The sequence below is a fragment of the Phaenicophaeus curvirostris genome, chromosome 1, assembly GCF_032191515.1.
Source record: "Phaenicophaeus curvirostris isolate KB17595 chromosome 1, BPBGC_Pcur_1.0, whole genome shotgun sequence".
Taxonomy (NCBI): domain Eukaryota; kingdom Metazoa; phylum Chordata; class Aves; order Cuculiformes; family Cuculidae; genus Phaenicophaeus; species Phaenicophaeus curvirostris.
Window position 1 is genome coordinate 25,808,554 of NC_091392.1, and position 17,044 is coordinate 25,825,597.

General features: G+C 38.5%; 1 protein-coding gene across 7 annotated transcripts in view; it reads right to left on the reverse strand.

Annotated features, from left to right (window-relative positions):
* Positions 1 to 17,044, reverse strand: part of ST7 (suppression of tumorigenicity 7) — a 147,300-nt gene that overhangs the window by 2,923 nt on the left and 127,333 nt on the right. For 4 of the 7 annotated variants that reach the window (XM_069850874.1, XM_069850884.1, XM_069850880.1 and 1 more), the window contains exons 12-14: positions 9,559 to 9,709; positions 4,901 to 4,993; positions 1,740 to 1,879 (exon numbers count right to left, since the gene is read on the reverse strand). In XM_069850874.1, the coding sequence (XP_069706975.1) occupies positions 1,740 to 1,879; positions 4,901 to 4,993; positions 9,559 to 9,709 (384 nt within the window). Of the gene's footprint in view, positions 1 to 1,739; positions 1,880 to 4,900; positions 4,994 to 9,558; positions 9,710 to 17,044 lie in introns of those variants that run through there. The other 3 variants (XR_011336848.1, XR_011336846.1, XR_011336847.1) reach the window with 3 other exon arrangements.

Sequence of the window (17,044 nt, forward strand, 5' to 3'; positions counted from 1 at the left end):
GGCACTATCTGGCCCTAGGAAAGCTCGTGGTGCTCTTGTCCCCAGACACACTGGCAAATGCCTATGCCAGCAGGCAGGAAGGCTTAGTCTGCATGATACATTGTTTTATTTTTATTCTTTTTTTCCTTTCCCTTTGATAATGACTTTTTTTGTTACCACATGGAACAGAAAAAACAGTGTCAGCAGTAGAGTAAGAATTCAAGGTGGCAGAACTGGTGAGATGAAACCTGTAAAAGGTTTGCTATCATTATTTTTGTATTTTAAAAGAAAACTATGAACCTGGCTATTTCAAAGCTAGGAAAGCAGCTTTCTCAAAGCACCTTCTGAACAGCGCCATTTGAATTAAACAGATATGCAAAATTATCTTTGTAAGCTTTTGTAAGCCACCATTCTTTGTTCAGCACACAAAGCAGACAAGCACAGGAACAAGGCTAACAGGGACAGACCTGAGGTCATTAACTGTGACAGTATCAGAAAACTGCAGATTACATTAAGAGAGCTCCAAAACAAGGGCCATGCATTTCAACGATTTAAGGGGAAAAAAACCAACCCAAAATAAAGAGCCTTACAAATAAGTTTAAGATCGTATGCCTGAGTTACACACTGTCCTCCAGATGCCTACATATACACTCAAGAAACAATAGAAAGTAGTAACACGTCAGCTACATTTCAGCATGTTTTGCTGATAAAATGGTATCTTTTGCTACAGTTCATCTAATTTTCCATTTTCTAGAGTTAATGAATGAATATTCTTGATGCAAGTACTGTTGCTGTACCTCTATCACTCACAAGCCTGGGTGGTAGAAGACCTGGTTCACCTATAAAGGGGGTCTCTTGCCATTTACAAAGGAATTTGAGGAAGTATTTACAATCCAAAATTTCTCAAAGCCTTTCAGCCTTGCCTCCTCCACCCACCCCTTCAATCAAAATCACCAAAGACATTAAACACAAGGCCAGGAGGTTATTTTGGAAACACAAGATCCTCAAGAGAGACAAATATATTTGAGAAAATATATTACAACAGAGGATATAACAGAGGATTTCTTGGAGAAGGAGACATGGGTTTTTGTTCTCCTAGAACCCTTCCGTAAGTAGATTTTTCATATCCTCACACACTGGAGCAGTGATGTTCTTGGTTTTGTAAAGAAAAAGAGTGTGGTTTAGCATAATTCATGGCCTTTGCCTCTCATCCTCCACCCTTTATTAATACTTGGTGGATTAAAAAAGCAGAATTAACATAGGCTTCCACGGATGCAGTTCAGAAAAGTTATAAGGAAAATATTGAGGCTACTTCCTTCATGGCAGTTTGGGGAAAGAATGCAAAAATTTGCCCTGGTTAACAGCACCCTCTGTTTCTGCTCAGATGAAGAGTTTCTATTGCACTGGAAAGCATGGCACAGTCATTAAAAATGGAGAGGTTCTGCAAACCATTGCTACATTATGTTATTGGATAGCACATGAAAATACAGATACTCCCTTCTCTCACCAAACCTTTCTTGGCAAAATCACAAGAGATCTAGCCTAACAAAAAAGCTATATAAATTAGAGAAGATAGATGGTAGTGTGTGTTACTGACTAGCTCCCTTAACAGTTGTTCAAATGTCTCCCTGCTCAGACATCTCTCAATGTTTTATTTATACTGCTGAATATGCAGAGATTTAACACCCAGCAATATCTAGCTCAGCTCTTCCTGTATCTTTATCTTTTACTAGAGGCGAGCAGCAGCAGAGAATACTCACAGCTTTTGCAAAGACCCCCATAAGCTCTGGGAACTGATGTGTCAGGAGGGCTAGCATTGCTGTGAAAGAACAGAGCCCGGCAGTGAAGAGGATGAAGAAGGGAAGCTCTTTCTTAGGATAAACTGAAACTTCATGAAATGCTGTAGAAAAAAAGATGGGAAGGGAGATGCATTATCCATAAAAAAAACCCCAAACCCCAACCAAAATCAAATTAACATTCTTATCTGGATCAAACAGTCAGAGACACCCAAAGATGCTTTTGAAGGAGGAAACACACAGAATGTCTGAAACATCTAAGGCCAGCATTGTTGTTGTGTTGATCACCTCACTGCCAAATAATTCTCATCTAATTATCATATTTCTGGCTTATTCTAGTACTATGTATGTGATACTTCTGCCTTCCTTGTGTCAGCACTAACTACAGCGCAGCTGTGAAACAACTAACGCCAGAAAACTAACCTACAAATAAAATATCCAGGTTTTTTATGCAGTTCACTGACAGCCACGTGGCTGCATGTTAGCCAATGCTGATACACAGAGAGCACAGAAATATGCACCTGGGAGCAGTGGTGAGACAGGCCTTGCAGAAGCATGGTTGTACATCAGTAAAACTGCAGCCTTTGTGACAGTAAAGGGTTTAAGCTGCAGAATCAAGAAAGTTATCCTAAAAGCAGGACATATAAACACATGCTTTAAATTCAGAATTTCAGAATTCTCTGTATAGTCATAACAATAAAGCAACTTTTGAAGTGTTAAACACTGAAATTTAAATTAACAGCAAATTTTGAAGGTTTTTGTTATTATACAAAAAAAAAAGAATACAGATATTTTCTCAACTCTGGTACAAAAAAAGTGCTCACTGGGCTTTGGAGAAAGCAGCAATGAGAAGACTAAAAGGATCAGAAGTAATGAGTATTTTAGCGGCAGAACATATCCCTTAAGACTTTTACCATTGGTTAAGATTCATGGTGAAAATTTGGCTGCATTGGCAAAAGGTCTGGTGAATACTTATCTGTCTGCTTCACTCATTCAATCCATATAGTCATGATAAATGTAAACTCTGAAACATTTTGTTTCTCATACAGGATCAACCTCAAGGCTTCCCATATACTCAAATTCCATGACTATTTATACACACAAAAAATTATTCTTCCATTTTTTCTACCTACTTTGCTTCAGTGACCATCTCTTTTCTCATTGTACTTGCAGACAACACAAAAACAGGGTGATCCAGCAACATGACAATATTCTTGACTATATTTATCTAGAGTGGAGTGGCTTCCAAAACCAACAGCAAGAATTCGTAAAAGTTCAAGTTAAAATATGATGAACAAAAAATATGTATTGTTTTTTGGGTCTGCTAATTAATTCGGTTTAAAAAGGAAAACTCAGATAATTTGCAACTTCTATTTGATTTAAGTTTATATTTAAGATTGGGAAATACCAGACCATGGACTTTACAAGCCTGAGATTTCTTGTGCTCCGTTTTTTGCACTTGTGGTTTTTTGCACAGGCTCAAACTTGTTGTTTTGGTCTGTCACCCAGTCATGGCAAAAGTTTTGTGATTGATATTTTTAATTTAGATAGCCTATTAGATATCAGTGTTCTGATATAATTCCAGATGACTCTTTAAAGAACACACACAATTAAAGGGTGTGGGCAGGTATGCAAAACCTCTCTAGCTGACCTGTGTCTGTCATGGTATGTTAAACCCTTCCCCACTCAAACCCAAGAGATTTTGCAGTGAATAGCATTTCCCATAACTGTCCAGAGCAGAACATGACTGTCTGCATATGCTGTTAAAGAGTCCCTCGCTTCTAACACTTGACAAGAATGATTAGCTCTGCATCTAAAAAGAGAATGCTGAGCTATTCTGCGTGACTTAGTCATTCCTAAATCTCCTGACACTCCACCCTCCCCAGCTCACCATCCCTCTGAGTAAAGCAAGCAGAGTACTCTAAGAGGTGTTGTTATAATTAGGGTGATTATAATGGGGTGGGGAGATACTGTCAGTTGCCAAGGATTTCTGTGTAATATCAGTGAGAATGTACTGTGAAGGAGAGACTCACAATGAGTGGATTTTTGCTGTATTATTCTCACCTAATGTTTACTTACATAGGCTTATAAAAAGTGGCAACACCTTTTTTAGGTTCTGAATGGAAGACTACAAAGAGTGCAAATGCCCTCAGAACCAGCCTTCACAGCAGAATCAGGTCACATTTTACTTTTTTTTCCAGAAAAGATTCTCTTTATTCCTTCTTCAGGATAGAGAAGGTGAGAGAAGAATCTCCTTCCTTGGATCAACTTGTATTTGCCTCCTCTGCCCTCTCCCTGGCCCTGCAAAGCGCTCTGCACTTCCTCGTGTTCCATTTGTGCTCACACGAAGTCCCAGCAACTTCAGTGAGAAAACATGGGAATGAATCATAACTTTGCAAGACTGGCTGCTTTGGCTCTTCCTCTGCATTCTTGTGCTCCACTGCATGCACTGCAAGAAGTCCCATTAGCTTGGACTACAATGCTTCCCAAGGGCTGTATCTGTCTTTACATCTGTATCTTGTAGAGCAATGGGAACACTGTTGGGACTTTGCTAACACATAACATAAACATACATAATAAATAACTGAGGTAATTTCACATCAATCTCTTTGCAACAGCATACACATCATTACATGAAGAAAACAACACTGCTTTTCAGAAAACGTAGCATAACCTGTCAGAATAACAGTTGCATTAACAATCCAGACATCCTCAAGCAAGTTGGATCTTGCCCTGGAATTTAAGTAGCTAGTGTGTCTACAAAAGACTAAGAAGGCTGTGCCACTGTGCTTTTGGTTTGATGGGATGTTACCTTAGATGAAAGATCAGACATATTTTCCAGTGTCTTGTCAAGACAGAATAGCAAGATCAAACTGATTTAGATCTCTTCAGTAATCTCTTTCCCTGTCCCTACACTGTCAACAACAATAGAGACAGTTAATCGTTACGAACTATAGCTAGGAGCTGCTTCTTAAATCATCCAGAGAGCTCCAGAGACTCACTGTCAACTTGATTATTCTGATCCTGTGTATTCAGTTTAAAAGGAATCATCAATGGAGAGCAGTTTTGCAAGACTCAGGTAAACAATTTTTTGATGTCAACAATAAGAGAAAAATTGAACATACATGGTAGTAGTTCTCTATCTGCAGTTTCTGTACAAATAGGGTAAGGGTAGAAAAGATGTCCTTTTTCCAGTGGATAGGGGATCATTCTGAAAGCTGAAAAGAAAACAACACCATACACATATTACTGTGAGTGTGGCAGTCACTGGACATACTTAACTATATCTACAGGCTTGAAAAACAAACATAGACAAAACATAACATTTACACCTGTTTGGAAACAACATATAAATTGTTTAATGAAAATACTAGACTATAAATTGACACTTTGCTTTTATTCCTGCAAACACATGTTAATTTTTATTCTTGTGAGAAGGTTCACCAGCTTCAAGTGAGCCCACATTACAGGTACATACATAGAAGTTTATATGATCAGAGCTCATTGTAAACTTACAATTCCATAGCTTAATTTACATTTTGTCTTAAGCTTTTAGGCTGCACAATTTTAAAATTTCAGGGGAAAGAAGTGTATGGGATGCAACAGGTACAGCCCACAAAAAAGACCAGCCAAGCTTTTGAATTCAGGCCAATACTCACAACCTCTGTGTGTAAAGCATTAATAGAAGTTTTGAATGGAAAACAGCACGCTATTTTTTTCCCCATCACACTCCAGCAAACCCGGTAACACTGATGACTCAAGCCCAGAGAACCAGTTTTCCAGCAAAGTCATGTATTCATTTTATATTTGGCAATCAAAGATTAATACTGAATTATTAAAACCAGGTTCCTCACATGCATTCTTTTTAAATGTAGCAGATCAAGTCAGGTTTCCAATATAAATCTTCAGGTCATGGATTAAATAATACTTAATCTTATGCATTTTTAAAATTAAAAATAATAACAGAGAAGGAGGGAAATGGATTACTAAATCTGGACGGTGATGATGTAATAGGCCATCTGAGTGTGATTTATGGAAACATCAGAATACTTGACTGAATTATAGCTTTGCAATCGAGACATCCTTTTCCATTATCCTATATATTATTCTCACTGTTAAAATGTCATCAACATGTTATTCTCACTAGTTCTAAGAACATCAGTCACTGAAGCAATATTTTCCTCAACAGATGTCCTAGAAGCACTATGTATTTTAGATGCTAGGGACAGCCCACCACCATGTGATTACACTCCATTATCTCTTGCTTACAAGGCAACTGAAGAGTTAGTTTAACATACACAATATCCCTATATCTTCAGTTCTGTTCGTGGCATTTAAAATAACGTTAGCTTTATTTTTTTGTGCCATTTTTTTTGTATAAGTGTATTTATTCTTGATTACTATGCTTTAAACAATAGTAAATACGGTAGAAATCCTCAAAGATTGCAAACTCACCTGCGCTGTAACACTCTTCCAATATTAACCCCCTCCAATACCCCCAAAAGCCAAGTACAAATACAATAATCCAAGGTTTGTATGATAATCACATGCAACAAACAACTTGAGTGTCCATCTAAAAACATATGTGGAGGGATGTTCAATGTTCATTGCTTCAGAATCACTGACACAAGTGTTTCCTTCCAATCTGGCTTAATACTTAAACAGACAATCAAACTTCTTCTGCCTTGCCATAAATCACAGTAGTATTAAGAGTCTAATCAAAAGAAAGCGGGATAGTAAAGTTGTTACAAAACAAGTGAAAAATCTCTGATTGGATTTAGCTGAATCTAAACAGTCATCTTTGATGGGAAACCAAATATGGACTATTTAAATCAAAACAGTTTATTTAGCAACGTTATCAGCCATGGCAGGAAGTGCTCTGGTTCATCTGTACGAGTTTGTGCTTATGTAGGTACTTCTCTGCCTTCCTCTTACAGTATTATCTGATCCTATTTTACATTAATCAACTAGGGTAGCAGAGAGGCAGCTTGCCATTCAACCCTTTGCTCATCATAAAAGCTACCATAATATTTACGCATATATACCCTAGTATATACTAGTTTTTTCTTCTTCATGCAAACACTAGGAAACATGACACAAGTTTAGAAACTGACAGCGATGAACAAGCACCACAGATCCTTTTGAAATGTGCTACACTTGAAACTACAGACCGTCTGTACAGAACAGCTGGACCAAACCCAGACCAATATTTCATGTGTTGTCACTTGGGCTTTTTGAGCCGTACTATGAATGAAACTGTATTTTGATTGAATGAGGACAGAGCAGGAAACAACCAACATTCCAGTTTGATGATGATCATTATTTTTATAACCTCGCTTTTCTCAATTGTTGAATGCAATTTGGGAAAAACACTCTGTGAGAATTTTGGAGCTTTAAAACATCACAGCGACATTTCTGCATACATTTTGTTAGAAGCAGTCTTAATTAGGAGTGACCTTATTCTCCTCAGACGCATTCAAAATGTACTCCCCAACTGACTGATTTAATGTACTTAATTCTGCCTAATTCCCACATGGTCAGAACTGAACAGTGTATACATGCGGGCATTAAATTGCTACATACAAGCTACTGAAGTTATACTTGTGGTCCTTTAAGCACACCGATACAATATCACACTTCAAAAGACAGGGAAAGTACATAAATACCTAGAAAGAAAGAGAGGGCGACTGACCATTTGCTGTATGTAGACTACTGATTAGAAGTAGTATTTAATTACATTTAATTTCCTTGTCATGTTTCTATTGGTTTTAACTTATAATTGTGCAGAGATGCCAGGAAACCTTTTCATATTAAGGACATAAAAGTGACATAAACAGTTCACTACATCATTAAAGAATATTACCCAGACTAAGATATGGCCCCAAAGGTATGATTATTGGCGTAGACACTAGTGAAACCATTAAAAACCACGTGAGTCTTTCCGTGAGAGCAAAATCTGCAAAAATCTTGAGGACTGGTGCACTGTTCATCTTTCTCTCAAATCAGTGAGCAAAAAGAACTATGGCTTTTTCTTTAGGTGTTACACAACAATAACAACTCACATCTTTACAGGGTTCTATACAAATATTAGCTAATAAAGCACATATTCAGATTGCTGTGGAGGTAATAAGGAGAGGAATCAGTTAATGTAGTTGGATGGGAATGCCCTATGCTGTGTTCAGGCACAGATGACTAGACTCCTTATGTGGCAGGAGGACTGCAGGGCAGCCAACCTCCTGTGCCAAAATCTGGTCCTTGTAAATAGCCCCTTAGGGCCTCCCCAGCCTGAGAAAGCAAAAGAAGATCTGTTCGGGAATCCCTGCCAAATACTGCTCCATAATGATGGGCTAATGAGCCTTGGTCTAAAGGACTTCTGCAAGCATCTGCAAGAGAAGGAACATGACATAGAAGCAAACCACTGAACGTAAGCAGTTGGTATGGAAGCTATGACAAAGAAAATAATAGACTGGGAGAAATGACAGGAAAAGAGCAAGCAGGTAGGACAGAGAACAATGCAGCAGAGCAACCCCCAGGTGGCAACTGTATGGATTACAGAGCAAGGTGTTCTGTACACCTAGAAATAATGCCCCTGCTTCCTCTGGGAGCCTACATTGTAAATTAGGCAAGTTGAGAACATTTCATACAGGACTGAGACAGTAATTCACTTTCACAAAGGAGGTATTAAGTGTATTTCTGTAGGAATTATCATGGCGACTGTATCTTTTATAACAAAGCCAAATGAGAACAGCAAATGGAGTAAAGAAAAAATAATGGCATACTAACATATGGAGGGGCTAAAAGAGAACAGAAGAAAGCAGAGCAGAAAAGCGGAACAAGATTACAGTAAGAAAAATATACATTAAAAAAGCTCACAGAAGCTCATTCTAAATGGCACTTTTTAATTCCCTGGAACCAGAATAGAGCATACCTCAAAGATAGGATAAGTTAGTTTAGAAGGTTACTTTACAACTTCATACTCCTACTCAAAACAGAGTAATTTTCAAAGTCAGGTCTGGTTGCTCAAGGCCATGTCCATTCAGCTGTGAGTTATCTCTGGGTATGGAGATCCTGCAGCCTACCAGCAACCTGTTCCAGTGCATCACCACTGCTTACACCTTAAAATTTCTCTTGCTGCAGGTTGTGTCTATTGCCTCCTGTCTTTCCACTGTGACCTGACAAGATTTTGTCTCTGTCTTCCATATTATCTTTGCACTAGGTGGAGGAAGAGAGCAGCTTGATCCCCTCTTTTCCAAGTTGAATAAAAGCAGCTTACTTGGTGTCTTTTCCTACTTCACATGTTCCAGTCCCCTGCACATCCTAGTGGTCCTCCACTGAACTTTGGTTTGTCAATTAAATATTTATGACTACTATAAAACAAAACATTATTTTTTGTTGGTGATGGATTTTTGTCCTGTTTATAAAGCGCTTTCCTAATTTCCCAATATCAAAACATTCAAATAATGACAAACAAGTCTCTAAAAGTCTGAAATGAGGAATATAAAATATTAAATCCTTTATCCATAAGTAAGGAAATATGTGACAAAGAAGATGGGTAATTCTGTTCTGTGTCTCACAGAAAACAAAATCCAAGACTTCAGAACCCTTTTTCCTCATTAAATGAAGTCTGTATTTTCAGTTTTAACTTTAAATATTTCAATGCTGGTGAGAATATAACTAACCTCCATAATTCCCACATACCATACTTGACACAAAGCTATTATTTTGTCATAATAGTCAATAAAAATAATTTATTAGCTCCTTTGTAAGAAACAGAATTACTTACTGCCTTCCCATGTACAGTGTAAGAGATTCAATGCCCCCTCTACTCTTTTCCAGTGTTGAAGATGAAAGAAAGCGTAAGCTATTGCTTCACTGTCCCCTCTCTTCAGAATATGTTCAGGGGGCAGAATTAAGCTTTTCATTTCTAGTAGATACTGCAATAAAAAAGCAGAGCACAATTATTTCAGAGGTAATAAAAAATACAAAAAGCTGCCTGCAATTGCATAATGCACATCGAGAGGTCTATTTCCCTAAAGTACTTTCCCTCATAAGTGTTTCATCAAATTTGTAACACCACCAACTGCACTTGAAGATACTTATTGAATTATTCCCAAAGACTAAGATAGGCTGACAGATCGTTAATGTTCTGTAGTAGGGGGACTACAGAGAAAATGAGATGTCTTTCTTATCAAAGGAGACAGAAAAAGGGCTCAAAGCAGAAAAGATAATCTAATTATGGGTCCTTTTAAATTAAGTGTTTATTATAAACGCACACAGTCTTTCTATAAGGATTTCTATAAGGTTGCTTTACCGCATTGCCATCAACTGGTCTATGAATACTCAAGCCTGGCAGCTTGTAAGTGGCTACCAACAAATTACAAAGTAAAAAAAAAAGCTACAAAATGTAACAAATACACTATTTCCAGGGAAAATAAGTACTGGATGTTTAAACTTGCTACTCCAAATACTGAAAACGTTAGGAAAATAAAAAGCACCACTGACTAAACCCACAAACTATTCTTGCTGTTACTGGATCCTCCATAACAGACGTGCATGAAACACACAGAGGGTCCAAGCCACAGGCGCAGACCTGTAGGTTATTCAAGCAGGTGTTTTTTCCTCCCTCCCCAGCACATGAACTAGACCACTACTAGTTCAGCAGACATTATTTCATCACTCTTCTTACTACATTCCTGTTAGTGGAGGGGAAAGTTACAGTTGAGGAGTAAGATAAAGATCCCTTGTCATGCTTTACGGGGAAGGGAATGACAAGACAAAAATCAAAGGCTGCCGAATCAACTCCTGATTCTCAGTTCTTCTCCAAGAAGTGTAACTTTTCTCAGATGTGCATTGACTGCTCCTTAATAGCATAAAGAAACGGTCATTCTCTTCCAGGATGCCCAAGAGCAAACGTTCTCCCCACCAGACTATTTGAGTTAACACAAGAGGCAGCAGGTGAGTCAGGCAGTAGTCTGAGAGGCACCAATATAAGGTTCAGAAAGGAAATATATGGTTAATCATTGGCAGAGAGTGAACACGCAGCCCATCCGCTCCACTGAGGTGCCTACACACTGGTATCTGCTTTGCTCTGGAAGGGGGAGGACTTAAGGACTGAAGGCAACCAAGTGCAGGCACCCAAGAAAAGGTAACCTGACAGCAGAGGTGAAACAGAGGCGTGGGTGGTATTAACCTTCCACAGGTCTTGTTAAACGCTGACTTTTGTGAACAAGAGAGTGCAGGTCATGCTTGAACTGTTGCTCAGTTTGTGAGAAAAGAGGGCAAAAAAGAAATCAGCCTCGGGGAAGGGGAAACGCCAGAGGGAAACGGGGACAAAATATGTCACAAAAAATGTCACGGAGAGCAACCTAGAGCCTGAAGGAGCCTGGAAGGAGCTAGCAAACAGGTAAAGGATTTGAAGAGATCGAGATCAAAGCAGAGAACTGTCAACCCTGGGAAACAGATAAATACTTCAAAGAGGAACGAGAAATCACGTTTCTGATGCAGGTAACAGTATTAAAGGAGGAGAAACTGAATTAGCAGTAGGAGTAATCTGTGTGATACTTGGATTTTCTCTAAAGCCTTTCAGAAAAAAATTGAGAGAGCTGCAGAGCAGATGGATTAATGGAGGAAGCTGCAATTTGGAGGGCAGGACAGGGGATTAAGAGTGGCAGAGAGAACAGAATAAACTGCTGGAAGGCAGCTGCCAGGCTTACAGAGATACAGCAAACATTCTTATTCACTGCCCCAGTGAATGTGCCACCCTTTTAAAAACATGTTACACCAGTTAAGCAGAAAAGAATACAGCTGCAAGAGCTGCAGGTTTCTATGTTTCATTAATTTAGAATGTGATATTTTCATTTTTTTTTGTTTGCAAAAGTTCTCAATATTTAAATATTTCAATCAAATGAAGAATAAAACCAACCCCAAAGTCATGTCACTATTTGTAGAAAAAGAATAACCAGAAAGGACTGTCCTATTTTGAGGAATGTTGAGATGAAAATATGTGATTTTGATTCTTATGTATTACTTGTTATCAGAGATTAAAAACAAACTGATTGGAAATACAGATGGAAGGATATACCTTGACACTTGCAAACCATTCTTAGTCCTCAGTCAGTTGTATTGACTTTTCAGTCTGCATTTTTCTAAGTTTCAAACCAAAAAAACTATTTTTAGAAGTCCCTCAGGTAAAAAAGGTGAAAAAGGTGAAACATTCCTCCCTCATTACTCTATCACAGCTACTTTCTGAAACAAAACTGTCATAATCTGGTTTGGTGATACTCAAGAAAACCCACACATAAAGTTGATTGATGGCTCAGGTCTCATTTGGGCCTCATAATAGTTTCTGGTTTTTGCACAAAGGTCAGCCACACATTTTGGGCACACAAGCTGTCAATGAATTTATTCTGGATGCATTTCCAGCAGAAATGCTAATTGTACAGAGCCCCAGAAAGACCTCATCTGGAACACTCTGTACAGTTCTCATCAGGCACTTTCAGAAACATAAAGATCAGATTCTACAAGAATAGAGAACCGAATAGAGCTAATCAAAGAAATGGCAAGTCTGCCAAGATGGAGGCACTTGAAGGCCTCCATCTATTTAACTTTTTAAATAGGCGTAACGGGTACCAAAAAGGTACCTAGCTGTAGGCAGGCCTTGATTATTACAGAAGGAAAGATATGACCGTCCATGAAAATTAGGATGGTCCTGATGTACTAGAATATCATATCCATAGGTGCATTGCTGTACCTTCAAAGAGAGTTTAAGAGCCTGAAGGGCACTCAGGTTCCTGGAGGTTTTGCTTACGGGGCTCAGGGTCTGCCTGGAGGCAGCAGAGCCAAGGGCAGCCCTCTCTTATGGTAACTGCAGGCTACTGGCACCCAGATACTTGACAGGAAGGACTGAGCCCCAGCAATCTGCTGCATTTCTAGCAGATTATCTATGAAATCAACACAGTCCCCTTGAAAGATTTTTGGATTGGACAAACAGATAAACTGTGGTGAAAGGGAATTAATGAAAAAAAAAAAAATCTTCAATAACTGCCCAATAAGCTGCAGCCCCCATAGTGCCCATACAATGTGTGGATCACAGTCTGGATGGTATTCTGCTTGCAACACGTGCCTCCAGCTCTTAGTAAAAAAATCAGCTAAGGACTTCTGATTGTAGTTTCCAAGAGGCTGCTACTGTGCTTAATCAAAGACACTAGACAGGTACCATTTTCTCTTCAGCCACCAAAGACTTCAGGGTGGGAATCTGATTATTTATACCCCAACACTGCCAAAGGCCTCCAACCAGAGCACAGCCCTTGTTGTTACAGGACTAATATGAACACACGATCCTACCATACCACTAAAATTCATACCAATATGAACTCCATTTTGCTTTACAAGAAAATAACCTACACAACATCTTGACAGACTCCCTGTTAACTGTAACTCCTGATACACTGGCATTCTCTCAGATTCAACCACAATCTTCAGTATTTAAGTAATAAAACTTTACTACCTTTTCAACAGCTTGAATGTGCAGGGAAGATGGGAGGCTCTGAACCCAAGAAGGGTTTCACTTCAGAGTGACAGTCAGATGACAGTCTAAATAAGAAACTTGGCAAAGAACTAGCCATCATGAAGGAAATGGAGGTGGAAAGCCCAGTATATCTCCAACTGCACTTCTTTATCAATGACAAATAGAAGTTTAACTAGAACAGGCAATAGCATGTTGCTTCCATCTGGGGTTATCACGTTCCTTTAAAAAATGAATTAGCTCAGAAAAGAGAGTCGAGAATATTTCAGCCAGAATGACCTGGTTTTAATCAAGTAATGAGTGAATAGTCAAGTTGTGCAATGATTTGTCATCAACAGATGGCTCAATCAGCCCTTCTCCACTGCATTGTTTTGGTTTGGATTTTTTCCTTGTCTTTTTTTGGTTTTCTGGTCTCTCTCTTCCCTCGCCCCAAACCTTTTCCTGTCAAACCACTATATTTTAGGAGTTACAACAAGGGTAACAGTGTTTTTCATGTGATTACACAAACGGCTTCTGGGCCAGTTACACGACATTGTAATAGGTACTGCTCGGCTATAGGCATTCTGCACACATATGGGAATCTGCCTTCTAACGAGAATGTGGAGGACGGTGATGGACTTCGTACACAAGGCGTGCAACATGGTGGAACCTGTATTTCTCTTACTTGAATTGATTGTATATACATTACTTATTTCACATTACTGACAGCACTCTGGCTACTAGTATTCCTCCGCTGGGAGTGCTTTTCACATTCCACATTAATGAGCTTCTTCAGTGCCCTTTTATAAAATAAGTCAACCTATCTCAGGCAGGTCTCCTTTTCCTCAATTGCGCAATTTGCCTCTGAAATTACAGCTCAGGCTGTTAATGGGCAACAGTCAGTCCTGCACCTGTGACAGCACCCCTCCAGGCCAGAATACAAGAATTTAACGTTGATTGAACAGGAACTCTCCTCCTCCCAGTAGGATCAACAGCACAAGCTTAAAACAGTTCCAAAATACTGGTTTCTACATGCCCAGAGAAGCCACTTCTAGGTCACCTTACAAGTTCTCATTGGATTGATGGTGATTAAGAAGTTTCACCTTTTTGCTGGAGATACAAAAACAAATCACTCTCTCACTCAATTGTTAAAAATTCTATTAAACATGTCTGGAATAGTTTCTCTGCAATATCACGGGGTGTGCAGAACAGATTCATTTCCCATCTGGTATATGAATTTGTTTGCATTATTTGTTTCTATTAGCAACTACAACTTACTAGAAACCCCAGAAGCATACAGACAAACAGTTCTTATTAAGAAAGAAAAATAAGAAGACAGAAAGGAGAAGGGATGAAATGGAGAAAAGATAAATCTTTGAAAGTGTTTAAGTCAATGGTTTGTTCCATCCTTTCAAGAAACTGCTTACAGACAAAATTGGCATTTCTTAGAGTAATATCAGTATTGAAGTTGTCCAATTCAAATGCAGCAAACTTCAGCAGGCACTCTCAGCTCAGCTTCTGGCTTATATAGCAAGCCCATAACAACTGTGTGTGCAGCACACTACTTACTCACTTTTAACAATTAGATATATGGACTACCATCTGTTTTCTCTTCCCTTTCACTTTACTGAATAGTTTGTGACTCATAAATCAAGAGAAAAAGCAGGGGGTGTGCTGTTCAGAAGGAGTTTGCATTTTAATGCAGGGAGGGAGCCTTGCAAATCAGTTCAGAAAGGGTGTTCCACAACAGAGGAATGTCCCAGAAACAGCTGTGGTAGTTTATCAGTATTAGCTTGGGATAGCTGTTTTACATGTAAGTGGGGAAGCTCCAAACACAACATATAAATAATAGTGATGAAGTCATGTATGTCTTACACGTATATACTTTATTTACCACCCACTCCACAACTTATGCACTCTCCATGACAGAGATACTACTCTCTTTTTCATAGTTACAGCGACACCCCAACTTCTTCAGTGGCAGGAAAAACCTTTCTGTTTAACTCTTAGATTTTTTAACTGACAGTGTCAGCACACTTCCAAAACTCCACAGTGCATGGCACTACACCAAAACAAAAGGTCCACAGAATCTCATGGCTGAGAAAATTCCAGACAAATCTTCATAAGCAAGTGATACAACTTGTTGTGATTCTTCTCATTGTGAAATTCACAGCTCTTTGCTTTGTTCTCTTTCCTGCTGCATCGCTGACTGTGATCTGCTACTGGTTATGTTTTTCTTCTACTAAAAAGAACTCCGAAAACACTCTGCCTGGCAAAGTGTTTTCTTTTTAGATAGGCCATCTTTGCCAGAGTACAAAGCTGTAATTTGCTGTAGCAGAGTTGTTTCAGTAACATAAATGAGACATACTGTAGTGAGGCATAATATCTTTTAGCAGATGTATTTATGGTACAGCTTAAAAAATTAATCCACTTTCAAGCACAGAAACCTCTTTACAGGTAAGATGTCATCACTAGTTTCTATGTGGAAGGTAGGTTTTCTCATTTCCGTGTAAAGATGGAAATCTAGGACTTTTAAACTGCTTCTTCTTAAAAGGTTCCTGCATGTTAAGATGACATTCAAAAGAAAGTATAAGAAGTATACCTGACCTCTGCAACATCACTATGGAACACTGGGCTGCAATCTGGCCATGACCTCCTAGGGAAATCAGACCCAGTCTCCCTTTCTTGCTAAATCCAGCTCAGCAGCATCTCTCAGCATGTTCAGACTGTGTTACCTGCATTCCTTTGTCTCAGAATCTCATTAGCAAAAAACTGCTATTTCCAGTTAAATGTCTTGAAAATGCATATCCAGTAATAGTATTTTAATATGATAATTCCAAATGTAATGCTCTGAAAGTGGTAAGATTTCCTTTTGAGACAAACCAGAGACATATAATTCTTTTTCTCTCTAATAGTGCAGTTCCCTGCTTTTAAGGCTTCTTCTGGGAACTTTGCAAATACTTTAAATAATTTGTCACCTTTGCAATTTATTTCTTCCTCAGTCTGAACCGGAGACTCATTAGCATTTAAATCCTAAAGAAGCTTTGAAGATATATTAGTTTCATGGCACTGTTAGTTTTCTTGTGATGCTGCTTGCTAAAATTTATCTCCACTTCATTAAGAACAAATTGGACATGACTTCAATCATAACGGAGTCAATATTGAGGTGTAATATCCATACTGTGCATAAAATTATAACCAAAAATATATTTTTGCCACCTTAATATCCTTTAGCTAAGAACAGAAAAAGTGTGAAATCTGCAGTGCTGCATAATGATCTGTATTAGTCTGCACTGTTTTAATGTTAAAATATGAACTAGAAAAAACCTGCAGTCTGCTCCTGTTACTACTTTGTTATTCTGATAATTTATGTGTTTCACAAAGGTTTTCAATTTCAAAATTACAGACTTTGAAAAAATGACGGAATCAATTAACAATGTCAATTTACTGAAAAGCTCAGGAACCTCAGTGAAGAAGGGGACTGGATTTTTTTTAAACAACAGTATTGAAAATAATACACCCACCCGCATTTCACACATGGGGATCTTTGTCAGAAAGGAGATTCAACCTTGTATTGAACAGCCACCTAAACAGAGGCTGGCTAGTGCGAAGGAGGTCACAAGCAATGAATCAAAGTACTGATTTACAAGAAAATCAGGATCTTGGAGGTCTGAAGTGCAGTGGTTATGGAGCAACTGCCACAGCTTAGAGTAAGGTAGGTTTTGCAAAGGAATTTAAACCAAAAAAGAACATCTCTTAAGTATAA